The sequence below is a fragment of the Pollicipes pollicipes genome, unplaced genomic scaffold, assembly GCF_011947565.3.
Source record: "Pollicipes pollicipes isolate AB1234 unplaced genomic scaffold, Ppol_2.1 Scaffold_6686;HRSCAF=7923_pilon_pilon_pilon, whole genome shotgun sequence".
Classification (NCBI taxonomy): Eukaryota; Metazoa; Arthropoda; class Thecostraca; order Pollicipedomorpha; family Pollicipedidae; genus Pollicipes; species Pollicipes pollicipes.
The window spans coordinates 15397956-15420049 of record NW_023596921.1 but is presented as its reverse complement, the minus strand read 5'-3'; the positions used below and the strand labels follow the sequence as shown (position 1 = coordinate 15420049).

At 60.2% G+C, this 22094-nt stretch overlaps 1 protein-coding gene across 1 annotated transcript in view; it reads right to left on the bottom strand.

Moving 5' to 3' along the window:
* The window catches only part of LOC119107970 (MARCKS-related protein 1-B-like), a 38572-nt gene that overhangs the window by 8730 nt on the left and 7748 nt on the right, over positions 1–22094 (bottom strand). Inside the window, exons 2-3 of the mRNA XM_037231559.1 lie at positions 14244–14410; positions 13586–13780 (exon numbers count right to left, since the gene is read on the bottom strand). Coding sequence (XP_037087454.1) covers positions 13586–13780; positions 14244–14393 — 345 coding nt within the window. The 5' untranslated portion in view covers positions 14394–14410. The remainder of the gene's footprint in view (positions 1–13585; positions 13781–14243; positions 14411–22094) is intronic.

Sequence of the window (22094 nt, the reverse complement as noted above, 5' to 3'; positions counted from 1 at the left end):
GAGCGGACGCCTCCGCACGGTCGATCCTGACCAGAACAACGCAAGGCCGCGGCGCGCCGCCCGCCGCGTGTGGTCGCGTTCCTCACCACCCAGACCACATTCCTGCATACGCGACGGCCGTCGATTTCGGAGTAGAGTGCCACCTAATACGGGCCTTCTAGTGAAGCTGCCATGGAGCGGAATGGCATCTGCTGACATTGCGTCATGCCGCTAAATTTACCCCGGCGCCACGCCGAACCAGCGCGCTAGAGCGCTTGTACGTGCAGCTGACTGCGCCACCCGTGAAGACCGGTGCCGGAACATGCACTATGTACGCAAAACGGGCCTGAGCTGCTCGGCGGCGGCACGGATGGCGCCCGGCGGCGTCGGCTGCACAGAGCGGCAGGCATCGCGGGTTACAATCAGTTGATAAGCACCAGCCGGGGATGCCGATAGTTCTGAGAGTGGCTGCATCTGTCTGGCGGCCCTTGCATCAGGGAGCGCCAGCCAAGGACAGCGCAGCGTGACGCCCGGCCGGTCACCCGGCCTGCCCGGCTCACAGCCGTCCCGTCGCAGACGCCGGGGCACCACCCCCTCCCCTCCGTGCCTTTTAAATTGAGGTGCCCACCGGGGACCTCAATTTAGAAGGGACACTGCCGTGCAAGCACAGGCACCACTGATGATGTGTTTGACACTTCCGTGATAAGACGCCAGGTTTAGGTGGTCTCCCATTGACAACATCCAAAAGTCTTTGCACGCCGCAAACATAAAGGAACAACAGAACCATGTGCTCCATAATTTCGAGCTTGCCCTTGAATTGCCGAAATGGCGGCAGAGTTCCTCGCCGGCCCCTTCCCCCCCCCCTCCCCCGATAATTGGCGATTAATCGACGCAGTTTTCTTTTTATATGCGAAACGGTGGTTTTCCATTTGTTAACGATATACGATACTGACTGCAATGGAAATAAAAATGGTGAGTGGCAAAACAACGGGAGTAACGCTGACCGAGCCCTGGCGATCAAGGCTCGGTTGAAACAATGGGTGATATATGCAGAAACACCACCACGAGTGCAATATTTGCGGCGTCCACGGCTTCTGTAGTACTATGGACAAGTTGGAAACTATCATGCCCTCATTCCACCCTTGCGCAGGGTGCCGCATGTGCCCCTAACTCGAGCAATAGCATTGTCATCACATGAGTGCACACCGTACACAAAATGCCGACAACTCCATGCATATCACGATCAAATTACATGACCACCCCAACATCGTGCCTATAAATGTCGTCATGGTAGCCTTCTGGAGGGGCGGGTACATGATGCAGCGATGCTGCACGGTGTGCAGAACATCCTGCAGCTGCTTGTCATCCGTGACGACTGGTGCAGTCCCGGGTCACTTCGGTCAAGCTCGCCGGCGGCTGGCCCGTCGGCGCCTCTAACACCGGCGGCCAGCTGCCGACAGTCAGCACGTGATGACCAGGGCCCACGGGCGAGCGTGTCATCAAGTGTCACCAACAGACTCGATGGCAGGCGTCGGATCAGCAGTGCTGCACAGCCATCAACTCTGCTGATGACAGGCACCGGACGAACTCGCCCCGCGCGGTCCCCTCGCCAGGCGGGTGGCTCCAGCCCCGCGCATTGTCAACGGGCCGACGAGTGTGCATATAACCAGGACACTACAGGTCAGCTGGACCCACCCTGCGCCTTTGCTGCGCTGCTCTGAGCCTTGCTTAAGTCAGATGGCCGGTGCGACGAACGCTCCTGTCCATGGCCTGGCTCCCACCACCTCCCCACCCGCTGCCAGTTGAGCCGGGTGGCTGCCGGGTGGCGCGGCGGACGACCTCGTCCATCGTTCCAAGTGCATACCGCACTGCACCACCAAATTTCTCCACATGTATCCAGACACTCCTGGACTTCACCGGTACGTTAGCACGGACAACGCTGCACGTTCTGGGAATCGCTCAGCTGAGCTACAGCTGAATCTGAGCCTTTGACCCTCACATGCTGGCTATCGGAAGTCAGCGGCCCTCAAAATCGATATGGAATGTGTCACCAGCGCCGTTTGCAGCGCAGCGTTCCGATGCTGGCGCGGCCAGTCCGCCGCCTGTTGCTGGGCCACATGGGCTTGCACGGTCCCGTGCTAGAGCTTTGGAGCCATGTCGAAAAATCGCGATCTCTTACAAATAGCAGCCATGCTTGACGGCGTCTGGCAGCGTGGTGTTTACCAACAGTCGAGGATGCAACGTCCCTTCCGGAGGATTCTGTGAGTAGCTCTCTGTTCTGCAAGACTTATACCGGGTGCCACCCAGCCTCGCCGCGCTGTGCGGGCCGGCGTCATGCGGCGCCGGTGTACCGAGGATCGGGCAGCAGCTCAGGCTGGGCCGCAGGACAGCTGACGGCACCGGTATACGAGGGTCTGGCAACAGCTCGGGCCGGACCGGGCCTGGCCGCAGGACAGCTGACGGCACCGGTATACGAGGGTCTGGCAACAGCTCGGGCCGTACAGGACCGGGCCGCAGGACCGCCGACGGCACCGGCATACAAGGGTCTGGCATCAGCTCGGGCCGGACCGGACCCGGCCGCAGGACAGCTGACGGCACCGGCATACAAAGGTCTGGCATCAGCTCGGGCCGGACCGGACCCGGCCGCAGGACAGCTGACGGCACCGGCATACAAGGGTCTGGCATCAGCTCGGGCCGGACCGGGCCGGGCCGCAGGACAGCTGACGGCACCGGTGCACGAGGGTCTGGCAACAGCTCGGGCCGGACCGGGCCCGGCCGCAGGACAGCTGACGGCACCGGTATACGAGGGTCTGGCATCAGCTCGGGCCGGACCGGGACGGGCCGCAGGACAGCCGGTGCGGAAGCAGTTGCGACCACGGCTACACGACGAACAAATGCAGCGCACCCGGACGCATTCCTTTCCACCTCCTTGTATCGCGACTTCATGCTTTGACTCGCACTGTTGAAACGCAGTGACTGATCGAGACCGCTCTGTAGTGCATCTCCGCTTCACGGGCACTTCTTAGAGCAAATCAGTCTCCCGGAGTTCTTGGCACGACAGCCTGCCAGCCAGAGGCCACGCCGCCTGCCAGCACCTCTTGGCCACGTGAACGGGGCTGATACCTGGCAGAGGACTCGATCGAACTGATCCGGGACTGCACCAATCTCACGGGGAATGAGGCAGCCGCATCTGTTCCTAGCGACCGTCTAACACACCGCCATACTACGTTCCCCCTCTAGAGGGATCGCGTATCGCGCAGGCGCCGTACTGAGAAGGTGCGATTTCATCGCAATGTGCAGTTGTTGGTATGCCACCGGATACTTAACGTACTCACAATATACTGCCTAACGCTGGTTGACGCTAACGGCGTGTATCTGGCCGTGAAGTGTGGAACAAGCTTGAGCCCTTCAACTGTTAACTTTACTCCAAAAGTAAATCCTGCAAATTCTCTACCGAAACCAAAGTTGTACTGTGTGTTTGTCTTGTTTTTGTTCTTTGGTTTTGGTAGATTTTCTGGTCGGGTAGACGGCGCTGCTCAGGTGTGGCAGTCCGGACTGTTGCGATTCGGCACGAAATCGTTCGTAGCGGCATCGACTGTCAGCCAGAGCCGGCTTGACCCAGCGCGGTGCGCCCCCCCGGGGCCATCTCCCCCAGCCCGCTGCCATCTGAACCAGCCTGGTCCGCCGTTCCCTGTGCCATCTGACCCAGCCTGGTCCGCCGTTCCCTGTGCCATCTCACCCAGCCTGGTCGCCGTCCCTGTGCCATCTGACCCAGCCTGGTCCCGCCGTTTCCCGGTGCCATCTGACCCAGCCTGGTCCGCCGTTCCCGGTGCCATCTGACCCCGCCTGGTCCGCCGTTCCCTGTGGTCATCTGACCCAGCCTGGTCCGCCGTTCCCGGTGTCATCTGACCCAGCCTGGTCCGCGCGGGCTCCGTTCCCTGTGCCATCTGACCCAGCCCGGCCCTCTCCGTTCCCTGTGCCATCTGACCCAGCCTGATACGCCTGTTCCCCTGTGCCATCTGACCCAGCCTGGTCCGCCGTCCCTGTGCCATCTGACCCAGCCTGGTCCGCCGTTCCCCTGTGCCATCTGACCCAGCCTGGTCCGCCGTTCCCTGGTGTCATCTGACCCAGCCTGGTCCGCCGTTCCCTGTGTCATCTGACCCAGCCTGATTCCGTCGTTCCCTGTGCCATCTGACCCAGCCTGGTCCGCCGTTCCCTGTGTCATCTGACCCAGCCTGGTCCGCCGTTCCCTGTGCCATCTGACCCAGCCTGGTCCGCCGTTCCCGGTGCCATCTGACCCAGCCTGGCCCTCCGTTCCCTGTGCCATCTGACCCAGTCCGGTCCGCCGTTCCCTGTGCCATCTGACCCAGCCTGGTCCGCCGTTCCCGGTGTCATCTGACCCAGCCCGGCCCTCCGTTCCCGCCGCTATCGATTAGCACTCGCCTCGGGCGCAGTCTGTGTTTATTTGGCCGGCGTCGGCGCCGCCGCTTCACCGTCTCCGTGCCGGCCCCGGTGTGTACGCCACGGCCCGGGCGCGGCGCGGCACGCGACGGCGCGACCCTGTGAGCCGCGCCACGTGGCGCACGCCCCGCGGCGTCCACCCGCCCCGCCCCTCCCTCCCTGGCTCCCCGCCTCGGCGACACTGCGCGCCTCGTCGTCCGGCCCAGCGCCGCAGTCAGACAATCAACAGTCGCGAGACTAATCTGGAGGCAAGGCCTCGCTCTCTCCATAAGCAGTGGACGCTAAAAACGGCTCGGTGTCGGCGCGCGCGGAGCCGGTGTGTCCGTGGCGCGGCCCGGGATGGCGCCGTGCCTTTCGTCAGGTCACACGTCAACAGATGACCGGCCACGCGACCGCCAGGAATGCGACACACCCGACGTTGCCGAGGCCCCTCCGATCGGCACGTGCTTCGACATTGCTATCTCTGCGCTCTACGGGCCCGTCCCAGAGACGTCACCGTTGAGAATCCGGTTTCAGCCAGTAACACGCCTACTCCACGGGTCTTGTTCCTGCGCTGCCACATTACAAAATCAGAGGCCCCAGTGGCATCACTAATGCATTGCAGCGAAGCAGAAATGTGAGCAAACTCGGTAAAGTGCTGAACGTCCGTTATCAGCACGAGATGAGTAAACGCCGTTCAGTTCCTGAAGACTGTAGCAGATTCACTTCAGATTACTTTGACGTCCAATTGTCCGTTTTCAAGTGGAGGATGTGTGTGAATGTGATGTGATGTGTCTACGTTCGTGTGGATTACACGTGTTAAATTGCATGGACGATGCGCGTTGTATGGTCGTATGCAAGATGCATGTCATACGATTGTATGCACGATGATTACCATTGTGGCCCGGGTCTCAAAATGGTATTAGGCACCAAACAAATTGGCGACGTTTTTCAAACAAGTATTTAAGATCTGGATGCGAGCGGCTGATTTCGCTGCCAGCCATCAATATAAGAACCCCTAATCCTAATGTGATCGTGACCACAATGGCATCATTCGAGTATTTTGCACGGACAGCGATCTCCCTTCAGGGAATGGTCTGCTCCAATCCGCCACGCAGGCTTGCTCGCGTCCAGGAGCCCACCCAGGAAACCCCCTGGCCGCAAAATGTACCTTTACTAATTTCCATACCAGTGTCTGGGGATGGGGCCAACACAAAATGCAGAAGGTTGCCTGCAGTAACGAATACGAAATGGCACATCACGAAAGCGTGAAATTCATCAATAAATACGATACAACTGCAACTTTCTTCTCTCCAGCTGGCGGCGCGGTAATGTGTTCCTGTAAAACAAAGCCAGAACACTGGAAAATAGCAGCGCACCTCAAGAAGTTCAAGCCCAGCCACAATTTAGGTGAAGGACTACGGCGAGATGGCCAGACAGCTGGCAACAAATATCCTGTAGATTAGGCGACGCTGCATGCGGCCTGTCACGTGTTCCCACGCTACAATGACCCAACCCACAACCACCATGTTTTCTGCCCATTGACCTCACCGTCTTCCGCGCCGAGCTAACTAATTGGAGTAACGACACACTATGTAACGCAAACACTGACCGCAAAGTTCTATGTACCATGTTCCAGGTGCATCGCTCGAATGTTCAATCATGCTCTCGATACGTGTCAGGTACTTCGCCGTGCGGGACTGATTTTACGTGGAAATGATATTTCAATTTTGATAAGGGCACGGAGTGTTTGGCATGGCGCTTTCAAACCAACCACTAGAGATTTTACCGACCACTAGCATTTGACGAAGGCGGCAAAGTTGTAACTGTAGAATCCAGGAACATCGAAGTTCGTTGTCACCACTATGCAATCTGGCGTAGCGGCACGGAGCTCAGAGATGGAATCACCTGCTCGGAAACAATACCTCTCGATTCTTAGCCAATTGCGGGACATCCCAGAAAATGTCCACGGCGCCGCCGCCCTGCTATTGCCGCTACCGCTGAGAGCGTCGGCGCCGGTGCCCATAGTCCATCGCCGGGCCGCAGCACGACACGACCACGGACTGACGGGACCAGAGTCGCGGTCTGCGGCCGTACCCTGGTGGCAGACTGCAGTCGACGAGAGGCGCCGACGCCAGTGGTCTGCGCCGTCCTCACCGCAGCCAGCCGCAGCTGGAAGCGGACGGCGCGGCCCGGCGTCGGCGGCGGCGGGCGGCGGCGGCGGCGGCGGCGGCGGCGGCGGCGGGCGCGCCACGCGGGCCACAGTCGCCGCCGTGGCTCGGGCCGCCCGGCCGCATGCTCGGCCCCCCCGTCTCACCGCCGAGCCGCGTGCTCTGACTCACGAGGCGAGACCCACAGGCGGCAGACCAATCATGCAACCAGCGGGACAAGCGCTGACAGACCGGCCCATCAGCCCCTGCGCCACCCGGCTCTGCACGAATGACATAGACGGGAGGGGGGGGGGGGGGGGGGTAGATGCTGCACTCAGGTGCCTATCCTTCGGTAGCCTCTATCCGCCAACACCAGTCCCCACCAACATCGGGACACTCACTTCCTCGCTGGGCGACCGGCTAGGGGTCAACTTGGACTTGATCTTGCTGTCGACATCCTTGAAGAACGAGGTGAGTTTGTCCATGGCTGGCGGCGGGCGGCGGGCGGCGGTCCGGCCGGCTACTGTCGCGGCGAGTGACCGGCCCACTTGGCGAGCCTGGGGCGGCGCCGTCGCCAGCTGTGCCCGCTCGTGCCCAGCCGGACGCCACCACCTGTGTAATGGGCGCCGGCGCCGCCGCGGCCAGTCATGCAGACGCGCGCGCCGCCATCGAGTTCGCACCGCCGCGCCGGGCGGCCGGCCAGCTGCCGAGCTGAAGTGCCCGACCGCCCGGCCTCTGAGACGGGGGGTCGCCCGCTCAGGGTCGCCGCCCGCCCGCTCAGACTGAGCCTCTGCACTGCTGAAGGCACTAAACGGACCGCCACCTCCGCCCCATCGGCAGGCAGAACATCAAATGTGACGACCCAGCAGCGTGTTGAACGGACTCATGACGACAACCACTCAACGTAGTTTATCCGTCTGCGAACACCAGACCATCCTCCACGAAAGCATCCATCCAACCATTCGAAACCTCCACGCAACCCTGACGCACCGAACAGTGGGGGCCACGCCCTGAGGCGACACGGGCGTCGCTTTAGGTCATGCACCTGTGCAGCAGCATTCTGTTGGCCACCAAGGAGCCCGCGCCTTCGAGCCCTAACGGCGGGCCGACGACCAGCCACCCCCGGACAGAGAGCGCAGACGGCAGCGGGTGGCAGCCGGAGGGCTGGTGCCTGACCGTGCTCCGACCCTCTCACCACATGAAGCGGGCCGCCCCGGGACATGAGACCGTCGGGCCGCCGCCTGTCGCCGCCCTGCAGCCGGCGAAGACGGCCGGTCCAAGGCGATGCCCGGCCCCGGCCCGCTGGCGCGCGGCTCGCACCGGACCGGCGCGGTGTCGTGCCGGGCGATTCCACGGCGGGGCGGCGAGCCAGACTCAGCCGGGCCGGGCGGGACGGGCGCACCCCCGGCGCGGCCGCGGACAGACAGGCGGACAGTCATGGGCGAGACACGCCATGGCCTGGTGTCACGGTCGGAGCACAGGTTCGAGGCGAGGCTCCGGGCCTCTACGATTTCCGCTCGCCCAGACTCCGCTCGGCCCCGCGTGACTCATCACCACGCCAGCCCTCCCCCCCCCCCCGCCCCCTCTCCTCCCTTATCGCGCGGTGTAAGGGTGCAGTCACCGGACGTTGCCGTCGCAGCCCCGGCGGCCGCGCCCGGGGCACGCCAGACCAGTGCGGAGAATCGTCACGCCACGCCAAACCGCTGCGACGACTGCGCCCCGACGGTGTCGACGGTGCCGGCCGTCGCCCGCCAGGCAGCGGCGCGCCTCGCGCCCGCGGCCTGCCGGCGGCACCCCACGCCGCCGTCTGCGGCACGTCAGGTGCGGCCAGCGATACGCAGCGGCCCCGGGGAGCCGGCCTATCGCTGCCCACGTCAACGCGGACCGTTCGTCGAGCACGTCAGCCGCGGCCACACCCCGCACAACGGGCGCTGGCCGGCCATGTGCCCCAGGTACCGTTACTCGGCATGGCAGTGGCACCCCGCCGTTCATTGGCGTGACGAGCCCCCCTGGGAGACGACCGGCGTTCAGAGCGGCGCGTGCCACCCCCGGGCCCCGAGCGCTCCTCCGGCGACGGCGCCGCCACCGGCCCCACCTGGGAGACGGCCGGCGTTCAGGGCGGCGCGTGCCACCCCCGGCCTCCGAGCACGCCTCAGGCGACGGCGCCGCCACCGGCCCCACCTGGGAGACGGCCGGCGTTCAGGGCGGCGGGTGCCACCCCCGGCCCCCGAGCACGCCTCCGGCGACGGCGCCGCCACCCGGCCCCACCTGGGAGACGGCCGACGTTCAGAGCGGCGCGTGCCACCCCCGGCCCCCGAGCGGCTCCTCCGGCGACGGCGCCGCCACCGGTCCCAGCCTGTAAACAAGTGTTGGGACCGCATGCCGACGCGGTCGGCGGCCGGCCACTGCCGCGGTTGCATCATGGCCGGACCGCAGTGGCTCGTTTTATGCCGGGGCCCCCCCCGCCCGTCAACGCGCCGCCGCCCGCCCCCCCCCTCCCTCGCCGCCGCCGCCGCCTCCTCGCGGCCGGTCGGTTGGCGCGGAGGCAGCGATCAGCGGACGTCACATGCCATTGGATAACTTACGCGACAACAGACAGCGCAGCACATGCTCCCCGTTCGAGGCTTGCGCCCATGTCCAACTCGGTTCACTTCTGGCTGACGGTTGGCACGCATGTTCTACTGCACAATGAACCATGCGGTCATCCTCAGTTGCCGAATACTGAGTGCTCGTCATGGGTCCTCATACGCTTTCTACATGACGGCAAATGGGTACAGCTCGTCATTACCGACAGCTACAAATGCGTGCACGGCACTGAGTGATGGGCGTCGGCGGACCCACAACAGTCAAGACGGCATAAGTGGTGTATTTCAGCGTACGCCTGCGTGGTTGGAGTCGTCCCCTCCCCCCCCCCCCTGGGCCCCCCGGCTCAGGCCGCACCACTTCCGCACCACGAATTATTAACTTTGAGGCCAGTTTTTTAACGAAGTGTGTAGAAAGAAGAACAACGTCAGGAGCGAAATCAATGTTAAGCATTGTAGCCTGAAAGCTAGCTTTCCACAACCAAACTGGTGTGGAGCCCCAGGCGAGAGGATATTGTTGCAGAAACATGCATGACAATGTGCCAGCAAGATCGTCTGGTCTATCATTGTACTAATCACGTGTAAATACATCTCTTTGGGTGAGAAGTTGTTGATTCATAACTCTTGGTAGATGGTGCCTCGAGTGAACTTATCTCGACATGGCATGGTATGGTACAGCAGGCAGGCACCACGTCCCATTCAGGCCAGAGTAATAATAGCAGCCTAGGTCTACACCCAATGTACGGCGCGGAGAACGGGATAGTTCAGGGTCTTAATCGGAGTCAGCTGCGCGCCGCGAGATGTGCGGGGCGTCGCCGCCGACCGGCCGCTTACAAAACTCTCGTCGTCTACCGGTGCCGCCGATCCAGGTGTTCGGGGCAGACGTCCACGAAACCGGCCGCGGCCGGAGGGGCGGAGCGGGCGGGCGGGCGGGCGGGCGGGCCGGCGGCCGGCCGGCAGCCAGCCAGCCAAGGCCGGCTGCGGAGCATATCAGTCATCGCGTGCCAGGAGGCGCGCCGGCCGCCGGCGCCACGTGTGCGACGGGCACCGCGCCACGTGTGGTCAGGCCCGGCAGCCAGACCGAGTCGCGCCGGCGCAATCCGAGAGCACATACCAGGCAGGCGACGGCTCAGCTGCGGTCCACGCTGAACCGCGCCCGGCTGAGCGAGCCGCGCCTCCTGCCGCGTCAGTGCGATATTCCACTGTCCGGCGCCGCCGTCGGCCGGACAGCAGAACACTACACTGATGCGGCGCCCACTGCCGTGTCAGTGCCGCATTCCACTGTCCGGCGCCGCCGTCAGCCGGACAGCAGAACATTATACTGATGCGGCACCCGCTGCTGCATCAGTGCGGTATTCCACTGTCCGGCGTCGCCGTCAGCCGGACAGCAGAACACTACACTGATGCGGCACCCGCCGCTGCATCAGTGCGGTATTCCACTGTCCGGCGTAGCCGTCAGCCGGACAGCAGTACACTATACTGATGCGGCACCCGCTGCTGCATCAGTGCGGTATTCCACTGTCCGGCGTCGCCGTCGACCGGGCAGCGTCACGCCCCGCCGCCTCGGAGGGAGGGTGGGGGGCGTATGGCGCTCGCTGCTGCGCCAGTGTGGTGTTCCCCTGTCCGGCGCCGCCAACAGCCGGGCAGCGTCACGCCCCGCCGCCCCGGGGGAGGCACATCTCAGACAGGGCACCGGCGCCACCGCCGCCGCCCTTCGCCCGAAGAGGGGTGCCGGCGGTCCAGACTGACTCGCCGCCGGCGCGGCGGCGGCTGGCGGCCGGCGGAACATCCCGTTCTCCTAAGCCAGCGTGCCGGTACATGTGGGGCACTGAACGATCGGTGCATGTATCCGTTCACTCTCATTTTCGCTATCCGGCGGCCAAATACCTGGATTTCAAATGCAGTGCATGGACCTCCATCTGGGGCCTCACCCTAGTTGCTTGTTCGTGAAAAGGACTGAAGGGTTCACATTTATCGGCATGATCTTCAGATTTTTTTCCTTTGAATCAGAAACCATTAAAGGTTCATTTCACCATGATGTCTGTTGAAACACAAAGATTGTACCGTTACACCAAAGCAGACAATGATACTGAAACGTGTAAAATCACGCCATCTGCTGGAAGCCATAAACGTTGAAAGTGGCAAAAAAACTAGCTATCATGTTACCAAGCACCGTTTCAGGGTGCTTACCACATGTAGACAGCGATTCAACACGGCTGACTGCCAGCCATAACGCGCAGACAAGGCAAGTCGACAACGTTGATAACGTTGACAAAGCGAGAAATATATTACTGTACGTATATGCGCACTTCTGTTGCGGTTTCAAATGCTCACAAAAATAAATACCCGCAAAAAATACGAGGCGGTTTGCAACAGCTGGTATGCGGACGAAGGCAGAATAGCTACGGGGAATGAGAATTAACACGTTCACTCTACAGTTTTGTTTCAACGCCGCGTGGTGGGACAGCTTGGGGAGCCTGAAGCATAGAGGGAATGTTCCACATTTGAAGACATTGAAGCATGAGTGAGATCAAATGAAACAAGCTCACTTATAACCATTGGTATACATTTTAAGTGGAAAAGCCTGCTCTAGACAGAACGATTCTCCGTTAAGCAAATATGCTTCCCAATGCGAGGTGATTTGATTACGTTATCGTACCCAACACGACATCGACTTAGAGCCAACTAAATGCCGATATATCTGGAAATCGTGCTCACCAACGCCAAACACGAACGCCTCGACAATTATATTTGTATCGGCCTTGATCGCCGCATGACTTATGGAATGGCAGCATTTAAATGACGCTATTTTCACGCCATGAGTGGCAAGGGGACTTTGGAATACTCTCACCGATATACCTCTGCCTATTTTCGCGGGCATATAGCTGAGAAATGAGGAGGGATTATGTCTTAAGACGTGCAGGATTATGAACAGCACCGAAAGGTCTTCAAGATAGCTATTTCAGTTCAAAACCACACATAAATGTGGAGCAATCCCTTTAACAAAAAATAATAAATGAAGTGTTCTGAATTTGCACTCTACGAATCACTTACAATAAAGGCAATATTCGATAACTAATAAAGTTGGAGCCCTAAAATCCCAGACGTAAAGTTCAAGTCTCAAACTGCCAGCAGAGGATAATAAAAGCCACTGCTTGAGAGGGACTAGACGGAAGCTGGTCTGTCACGTGGAATGACGCGGTTTTTATGACCCAATATAGCCTGACTGTCTCGCTGAACCGAGATGACTAATGGACAAAGTACTCCCACGCTTCCCTGAGCATTTACGACCCGGTCTTCGACGCCGAGAAGCGATCCCAACACAAGCTTCCCATTGACGGAGATGCACAGAGGCGGTGGTAGGTCCGACGGGGGCGGTCGGACGTAATGGGCCTAGCCTAAGCCGCCGCCGCCGCCTCACGGCCGGCTACCACGCCGGCTTACCACGGCCGTGCAAAGAGCCTGATAAGCGAATACCGCGCCCTCTCACCCCCATCCGGGCAGCTCCATCGCACGGCTTTGGCGGGCTCGGGTGGAGCGGCATCCCAGCGTCAGCCAGGCGTGTGCATATGCAGTCGTAACGGATAACTCAGTGGACGACCCAAACCAACATGATCGAGCTTTGTGCCGCCGCAAGCGCAGCAGCCCGTTCAGACGCTGCGCTGGGGCTGCGCTCACGGCGCTGCGCTCCGCGACAGCAGCGTCGCAGTGGCCAGGAACTACATCAACTCAGCCCAGCCTATCATCCGAGTGCCACGCGCGAACAGAACGGGACGGCCACACGCTTTCCACAAGCGCAGCGCCTCCTACCAGTGGCCGTCAATATGGGGCCGCCGTGCTGTGCAGCCGACGCCGGCCGTGTGTCTGCCGTCCCCGCCGAGCCGGCCTCAGCCGTCTCAGCGGCGGCCGGCCGACAGCGAGCGCCCTCTGTCAGTTGTTCCGAGGCGCCACCTGCAGCCAGCGCAGGCTGCATCTCCGCTCCACCCAGCGTGCTACCACAGTCTGCCTTCAGCGGTCCATGCAGCTCGGGCGGCACCGTCTACCCGCCGGGCGTCCGGGCCGGCCGCGCCGCACCCCGCCGCGACTGACACGCCGCTGCGCCGTACAGCGACGCGTCTCGATGGCTTCGGCCGCGGTCCACAGCGCCAGCGGCAGCAGCATCCGCCGGCAGCGCGTCCGCAGACCGGACCGCGCGCGACCACAGCGCCATCTCGACCACGTCATGCAGCGCTCTCGTGCGGCCAAATAACGTAGATTCGGTACAGAGCCCACCGCCAGGGTGCGGGACGAGGGCGAAGCACCTTCAGTACCGCGCGAGTTCGTAACATTTGCAGGATGGGCCGTTCCCATTCGAAACCAGGAATTTTAGGACTGGCTGTGATCGAAACACGAATGAGGACTGTGTAAATCACATGACAAATATTCGGTACTCACGTCATCATTCTTCGCATTCTGGTTCTTCACCTCCTTCTGTTTCTTCTCTCTCCGCAGGAAACTGAAGCTACGGAAGCTCCTCTTCTTTTTCACCTTCTTCTCCTCCGGCTGCCCCTTCTCGTTGGCTTCCTGCTTGCCATTTTCGCCGTTCACCTCGGCGTCGCCACCGCCGCCATTCTGGTCTGCTCCGGGCTGCTGCAGCGAAAACAGCACGACTGAGATCAATAATCATGCCTTTTTACATCCGTCCAGTCATGCAGTGTAGCCGCCATACGGCATGGCAGGTCCATACAGAGCATATAAATACATCCCAGAGATCGAACTCAGTGTCATGCACAACATCGAAGAAGACAATTGCAAAGAGCCTCCCGATAGCAACAGCAGGCCAAGAAGAGGATAAACGTGTCGGATAATGTTTAAGTTAAGCAATACGACTTATCGATAGCCCTAGACCACATGTAAGTATGATTCATCTATAGCCTTGTGTACGTAATGTACGCAAGCCTTATCCATAGCCTTAGATTACCAGACCACCAGCGACTTTTTTCTGTTGTAAACGCTACAAATGGATCTCTGGTCTACTTCACTTGTTGCATATGCGGGAAGCGGACATTGATTTTCCCTTCCCTTCCGCTCACAGCGTTGAAAAGGTACTGACCTCCGGCTTGGTGTGCTGCGGCGTTACGTCGCCATTGTTCGGGGCGTCTTCCTTTGCCTCAACAACCTCAATCTTGGCGTCAACCACGCCGCCCTTCTTTGGTGAACCTGTCGTCACTTGGAATGATCGCTTGCTCTGTTTCAGACCCATCGTGCACAGCAGTGCGTCTGGAAGCACGAAAACCGAAATTAGATGGATGGGATCGACACACAAGAGACACAAAACGCCCGCAAAAGCTGAGCCCCCCCCCCCCCCCCACAATAAAACCAAAAAAATCTCCCGCCTCCAAAAAAACTTAAAAAGTAGCATTGATGCCATGGGAGTTAAATGGAAAGAAAAATGACCAAAAATCGGCATCAACCCTTCCCCCCCCCACACACACACTTCGGATGGCTTTAGTTGCCCCTCGAACAAACCAGCATACATTAAAACGTAGCTAAGCGTTGACAGTGCAGGCTTGCCAGGATGAAGTGGAGGTAAAGCAACGGAACGCCAAAAACAGCGGTCGATAACTTTATCGTTGAAATAAAAAGCATGGCGTCATTACGGTGCTATAAACCATTACGAAGAACTGATCGGGGGTTTTGCCCTCCGCATTCAACTAAACCTACAAAATAATGCCGAACTCAAACCACGACCGCGCAGCGCCGTTTTCAAACACGCAAGGCGACAGATCAACAGCTTTTCTATTCCGCAGCTTTCCAAGGTCATTAGCATGGACACGCGTGTGTAGTTAATTGAGGATGCAGTTGTACCTTCAGTATCTTATAACATTAACATGAATGAAATGGCGCTATTTAGAAAGAAAGACGTAAAAAAACATTTGCATTCACACATTTTTAAAAAGTTCTGCTCGCAACCAAATCCAGCGTGGCACGCACGGTGGTTACGACTCATAGCGCCAAAATCATAAATCGAACACGCTAAGGCATTTAAATTACTGCCAAAGATCTGCCGGAAGTCAAAATCCTTACTTTGTCACACTATAGTGGGTAAATCAGCTGAGATATCGTTGTACCCAAAACGCCAGGTCCAAAACTAGCTGATTTTTCAAAAAGCATATCTTCGGTAACATGATCATCTACAAAATTCTTCAAAATTGCCAACTCGACCCCTGCCAAAGCAATTGCCAATGACCACGGGCGTGGTTTTGCAAAAGGCATTGGAGAGGGCCGAGCAGTGAAGATTTGCTCACTTTCTTCTCCAACGTCGGGAGGGGCTTGAGCCCCCGAACTGAGGAGGGAACTACACTCCTGCCAATGACTATATGTGTAGTTTCCTGTTTCCTGTTTCCTGAGAGGGCTTAGCCCCCACCCTGGGCTCCTCCAACTTTGGGAAGAAAGTGGGCCCAATCTGGGAAGAAACTCATTTGACATATTTTGTGGTTAGATTGAGTCACATTTTGCTGTTCAGTCCTCTCCCCCGCCCCTCTAATTCATTTTATGAAACTACGCCGCTGCCAATGACTTTCAGTGAAATAACGCTTTCCTTTCGATTAAGTAACCTCTATTGCTTAGAATGGTCTATTACGTACGTTAAGTGCATTTGCGTGGAACATTACGCGCATAGATAGGACAGTATTAAATGCATTATTCCCAATGGAATAAACATGAGAATAAAGAGAAAGGTGTGATGTTTCGGTCACATGCTTTTGCCGACACGAGTATCAGCAGTAAATTCAAACTTGCCTGCCGATTCTACTCAATTTTAACATTCAGGGAATTACGAAGAAGCAGCTACCACTTATTTCTATGATAAATGAGATATTATTTAAGATATGCATGATGATGCCTGTTTATTTCAAATTTTTTCTCTTCAAATCGCTTGCGCGTACGTACGGTGTTACGCATCATGCCCGTTAATTTGAATTCGTTCGAATGTAACGGATTTTTCACGCATCTCAATTTTTAAGTTAGATATGCACTGCATCGTATCAATATCTGGCAATTCCTCCATGTCTAACGCGCGCTCGGGTGGAGGTCAAATTGCCCCCCCCCCTCGAGCAAAGGGTATCCAGCCTCCCACCCGAACGCGTGTTAATCTCCCGAATGTTGGTGACCTGTAAAAACTGTGGCTCGCTGTTAAAAATATGAAGAATCGTGTCGGCTTGGTATGCAATTTCGAATTTAATACTGATATTAGTTTCGATAAATGTCATGAAGTGATAAATGCAATTATGACTGCTTATTGGCAGTCAGAATTGCAGGTGTAGTGGACGGGCCCACTCACTTGGAGTACTTCAGCTCGTCGAGGGGTGTCGTGCTAATCGGTGCGTTGTTTGCAGAAACATAATGTGGTTCTATGCGCTTGTTTTGGCCCTTTCTCGCGGTGTTTTTGTATATCTTTCTGCGATTTTGTATTGCTTACTCGCATTCAGGTACTCGGCAATGACGCTATTCTCAAGCTATTCGATTCACAGACTTATTTTCGTCATGATTCGTATCAATGTTCAAACTCCTGTATCATATAGCACAAAACGTGGTTCGTGTTGGAAAGCTGCACTCAATGCATTACATTGGTTGAGGGCCAACCGAAATACGTCGATACCAGAAACCGTGCTACCACACATCAGGCACGAACGACACGATCACACTTTTGACGGCCTCCGGCATCACATGACCAGTGAGTTGGCAGCATTCGCACGATGTTTCCATGGCGTCCTGAATGTCTAAGTGATCTTGAAAAGTCTGCACATGTTCGCGGACGTCACGATCACACACCAGAGAAAGCTTTAAAGTCGAGTACAGATAGGGCAATGCTGTGAACTGCGCCAAATGATCCTTAAAGTGGCGATCTTAGTTCAAAACCACCTACAAATGTGAAATACTCCACTAGCCATAAGTATGCTATTGGCTATAAGCGACCTCATCATAGCTGATACTTGCTTTTTCAATATTTTCAAATGTGGGACATTTCCTTTAAGGATAGCGTCAGGACGTCCAACATGACTGCTGTATCCTCTCTGCTTTATTTTTCAAAAGTCTGGCCATGTTTCAGGTGCAAACCAAGTGCAGCGTTCCTCGTGTACCATGTTTGGTTGCCATTGAATGTCGCTACCCCAACCAGTGGCAGCGTCCCATCGCCCATCATTCTTGTTTCTTACCGAACCAAGAGCGGCGGTGGTCGCTTTCACTAAGGACGCACAGAATCAGACAGACCAGCCTTCATGAATGGCATACGAAATCTGTCAGTGCCCGACAGACGCCGCCCAGACGGACGCACCCGCAGGCGCCGCGGTCCAGAGCCGGAGCAGGCCAGAGCCTAGCGGACCGAGCGGAGCGGCTGGGGCGCGTGCCGCACGCGGAAGTGCAGCGCACGCACGCCAGCGGTCGTACAAACAGCGCGCCGAGGCCCTGAGAGGCCGCCGCCGGCCTGCGCTAATCGCACCTGCATCTGGGGCCGCCGTATGACAAACACCTGCCGGAGCGGCCGGCGCCGAGACGACCCGAGGCCAGGCCCGGCCGGCGCCGTCCCCGACCGTCCCGACACACGGCCAGCTGGCCGTCCGCAGCTGAGGTCAGGCTAACAGGCGGTCCGCGGGTGGGGTCAGGCCAACAGGCGGTCCGCGGCTGAGCCCAGGCCAGCTGGCGGTCCGCGGGTGAGGTCAGGTCATCTGGCGGTCCAAGAAAGAGGCCAGACCAGCTGGCTGTCTGCGGATGAGGTCAAACCAACTGGAGGTCCACGACTGAGGCCAGACCAACTGACGGTCCGCGGCTGGGGTCAGACCAACTGAGGGTCCGCGGCTGGGGTCAGGGCACGCGCCAGTCAGACAGCCACTGTGGTTGGCCAGATAGCGGCGTCCGGTGCGGGCACACCGAGCGCCAGCGCGGCCGGTACGGTCAAACCCAATAACGAAGCGGGCCGGCATGGGGCAATGCTGACTCACGCCTCTTCCGCAACCTTGAGAAGATCGGGCGAGGCCCTGTTGCTGCATGGAGAGAGACAAACTCCATGAACTTCCCCGCCTCCAGCCAGTCTTTCGCGGTGACGGCGAACTGATCGCGGCGAAGACATACTGATCGCTCCCGGGCCGCACGTCGGAGCCCGTTCGTGCGAAGCACGCCCCGGCCAACCTTAGGAGACGGTGTGGTGGCGCAGTTCGTGAGCCGCCGCGACACCAGCCGGCAAACCCCGTTAGCACTCGTGCAGGGTCACCGTTACTGCTGTCGAAGGGGGAGGAAAGGCAGCAAAGCCCAGCGACCGAAGTGGCTGTTCACGGGCATGACCGACTGCTCTGTGGCCCTTAGTATCCCTTCACGAAAATCGGTTAAATTTAACACCAACCCGTTAACGCTGCATGACGAATTATTCCCAAGAGCCCCGTTTGCCGTCGGCCTGGCGGCGCCCGGAGCGCGCAGGCCCACGGAGAGCCCGGGCCAGAAGGTGGCTAGCGCTGTGTCGAAGGCCGAGGCGCTGACGGGGGCCACGGACCAACACCGCTCCCAGCCACCCCGCCGGAACCGGACACCGCCGCCGGAACGGCCGACAGGAGCCGATCTCGACAGAAGCCGCGGCGGCGGGCACGTCCAGCCGCGAGATACCGGCGCTGGCTGAGCACTGTCGTCAGCAGCGCGGCGCCCGGCTTCAGTTACCACACTCCCAGTCCACTGGCGGCGCGCCGACCCGGTCTGGCCGGGGTCAGCCGGCTCGCTACTGTCGGGCGCAAGCCGTCGGGTCTGGCTCCGTCCCCGGGCCGCGGCCGCGGGGCGCAGTCACGGCCCGGGCCCCCAGCCCGCCGCTAGCCGGCCTCCCATCCGACACGCGTCGGCTCGTCGCAATCAAGACGCGGCTACGTCACATCCGGCCGGCGGCGTCGAGTGACCGGCCGCGGGCAGTGCGGCCGCAGGCCGCGACAACACAGACGCGCTCCGTCACCTGATGGCTCCGGCAGCGCCAGTGTCGGAGCCGGGCGGCGGCCGTGGCGGTCGGGCCCGGGGCCGCTGTCGGTTGTCGGTGCCGGTGCCGGGCCAGGCCGAACCGGGCGGCGGCCGTGGCGGACGGGCCCGGTGCCGCTGTCGGTGCCGGTGCCGGTGCCGGGGCCGGGCCGGGCCGGGCCGTCCCCGGCCCCGTGCAGCTCGTGCAGCGCGCACCACCAGGCAGGAAGGTCGGCCGCGCCGGGCGCCGGCGCCCTTGCGGCGGTTCTGCAGTCCGCCCCGCACCCGCGGGCGCCCCGTCTCGGCCAATTCCGGCCAATCGCGCTCAGTCGGCGCACAATACGTCGCCTCTGTCTGGGCCGAGGGGACCGGCTCCGCAATTTGAACGTCGGACCGCCTCGATTGGCGCGCTCAATGGGCCGTGGCCGGGGCAATTGAAAGCGCCCAGCACCCGTCCGCTGGGGCGGGGAGGCTGAGACGGAGGTCTCGGTCTCGGTCTCGGTCTCGGTCTCGGTCTCGGTCTCTCGGGCTCGGGGCGGCGGTCTGCATCGCACACAGGCCGGCTCAGCTGGGGCCGAGGCACGCTGCACCCGCTGCAGCCGCACCGTGCAGCTGCCGTGGTGACCCTGGTACCCGGCAGCGGCGAGTGCCGAAGGCGAGCCGCCCGGGAAAAAACACGGCATCTGGCGCTCGGCAGGTGGGACAGACTGCAGCGGGCTTAGCAAGCCACCCGCAGCACGTCGAATACAAAGTAACGGTCGCGCCTCGGCGCTGTGGAGTTGTTTTGCTCACGCCGAGGGACGAGGGACGCCGTGGATAACGAGGCACGGACCCGTCTCCTCAGGAGCGCCGCCGCCTCAGCCGCCGCCGTCACGTGTGACGCTGACCATCAATCAGCACTCGCACACAACCGGGCCCGGTCAGTGGCGGTCGTCACCCCCGACACGTGGCCGCGTTTGACGGGCGGATCGCCGCCGGACGCCGGGCGCCCGGCGCGAGCGCGGCGACAGCGCGGCGCGGCGCGTCGCTGCCGGCGCAGTCGGCCGCGGCCACGGCCACGGTCACAGGTCGCCGCCGACGGCAGGCAAGGGGGCGCGGGTCCGTCCCGACACGAGCGGCCTGCCGTCTGCCAGCCGCTCCACCGCCGGCCGACAGTCAATGACCGCAGGAGGCCCGGAACAAAGAGCGCGCCCGCGCGCACCGCGCTCCGCCACCGCACGAGTATTGGAGCGTGGCCGGCGACGGCGCAGACTAACACAGCCGGCCCGGCCCGGCGCTCGCGTACGCCAGCCAGTCGGCACGCAATGACTGGACACACACACAAGCCGCGCATGTCACCAGATATTCAAGGGAATAATCCTGCCAGTATGTGACAGCGGAAGCGTCCAGAACGGAATTTGGAAACGGCGAAACAAGCGTCACAACGGGTTACACAAGATATAGCCCAGAATCAGGGAGAGCAGGAGGAAAAAAAGACAACAAACGGGAGCAAAGCCTGAGAAAAGGCACACGTGACAAGCAGAAACCGTGAAACAATCCATTACAATATGAAGAAACGACACCATACGGAGGGAAGATGGACAGAGACGATGACGAGAGCGAGAGACGAGAGCGCGATGTCACGCAAGGCACATGAGACTGACAAGATCGGAGGTAAGGTCACGGTGTGCAAGTGAGAGACATTGCGTCGCAGACCTACCAGAGGGTGATCCGGATTCAGCGGGAGGGTGTTTCAAGAATCAGCCAAAGGACAGAGACAGTGGCCGCGAGGTCAGACAGAGGCCACGGGACAGTGGCTTGAGGCTGAATCAAGGGCACTGCGTAGCAGCCCCAGCATCCCAGTGGGCGACAAATCTGTAGTCCAGCGAAAAGGGTCATCGCGCTGACAAGCCAAAAACGGTGTACAGCGAAGATGACTGATTTTCAACCTCACGTGTTTGATATGAGCCCCGAGATTTTATCAGCTCGAGACAAAGAACACGAGCCCATCCAAATCGGAAAATCGAACCCACCTGCGGTGAGGAGCAGAAATGAGTTGGAGCCGGAAGTGGGGGAGCGCTGTGAAAGCAATAACACTGCCGAGCTGGTTACGGTCAGTGGTTTGAAGGTAACGGGCTATGGCTACTACGTACCGGTTTCCGTACCGTGATCAAAGAACTACGCGTCTGAAGCCTGGGCTGATGTAGGTTCATCCGACGCAGCTAACATGACTGCACAGCTCTGAGCACGATCCACGATCAGCAGGCACGATTCCTCAGCGCCGGAGTCTCGGGCCATTTTCGAGGCGGGTAGCATCAGTTTTGGCGACGGATCTGACTGACCCAGCTCGACCAGGAAAGGCAGTGGCGCTGACCAGCGAAGTCCAGCCCAGCAGCGTCTCTGAGCTGCACGGCCCGTCTTTGACCAGCGCGGCCCGTCCCTGACCAGCGCAGGGCTTTGCAGACCAGCGCAGCCCGCCTATGACCAGTGCAGCCAGTCCCTGACCAGCGCAGGGGGTCTCTGACCAGCGCAGGATGTCCCTGACCAGCGCAGCCCATCTCTGACCAGCGCAGGGTCTCTGACCAGCGCAGCCCAGCTCAGCAGCGTCTCTGACTAGCGCAGCCCGTCTCTGACCAGCGCCGCCCGTCCTGACCAGCGCCGCCCGTCTCTGACCAGCGCAGCCCGTCTCTGGCCAGCGCAGTCCGTCTCTGGCCAGCGCAGTCCGTCTCTGATCAGCGCAGTTCGGCTTGGCGGCGGCCGGCCCGCCCCAGCAGCGGGGTCGATGCACCCGGCCGGGACCAGGCCGCCCCGCAGTGCCGTTCCCACAGCGCCGGTGGACAGCGCACCGGCCGGGGAACGGGTCCAGCCCTGTCCGCGCCTGTCCGGATAACCCGCTGACCTTGGCGCAGTCCGCTGGCGGGCCGCAGCCACCGCCGGAGCCGCCGAGTCGACCGAGTCATCCGACTCGGCGGCGGCTGACTCACGGCCGACCGGACAT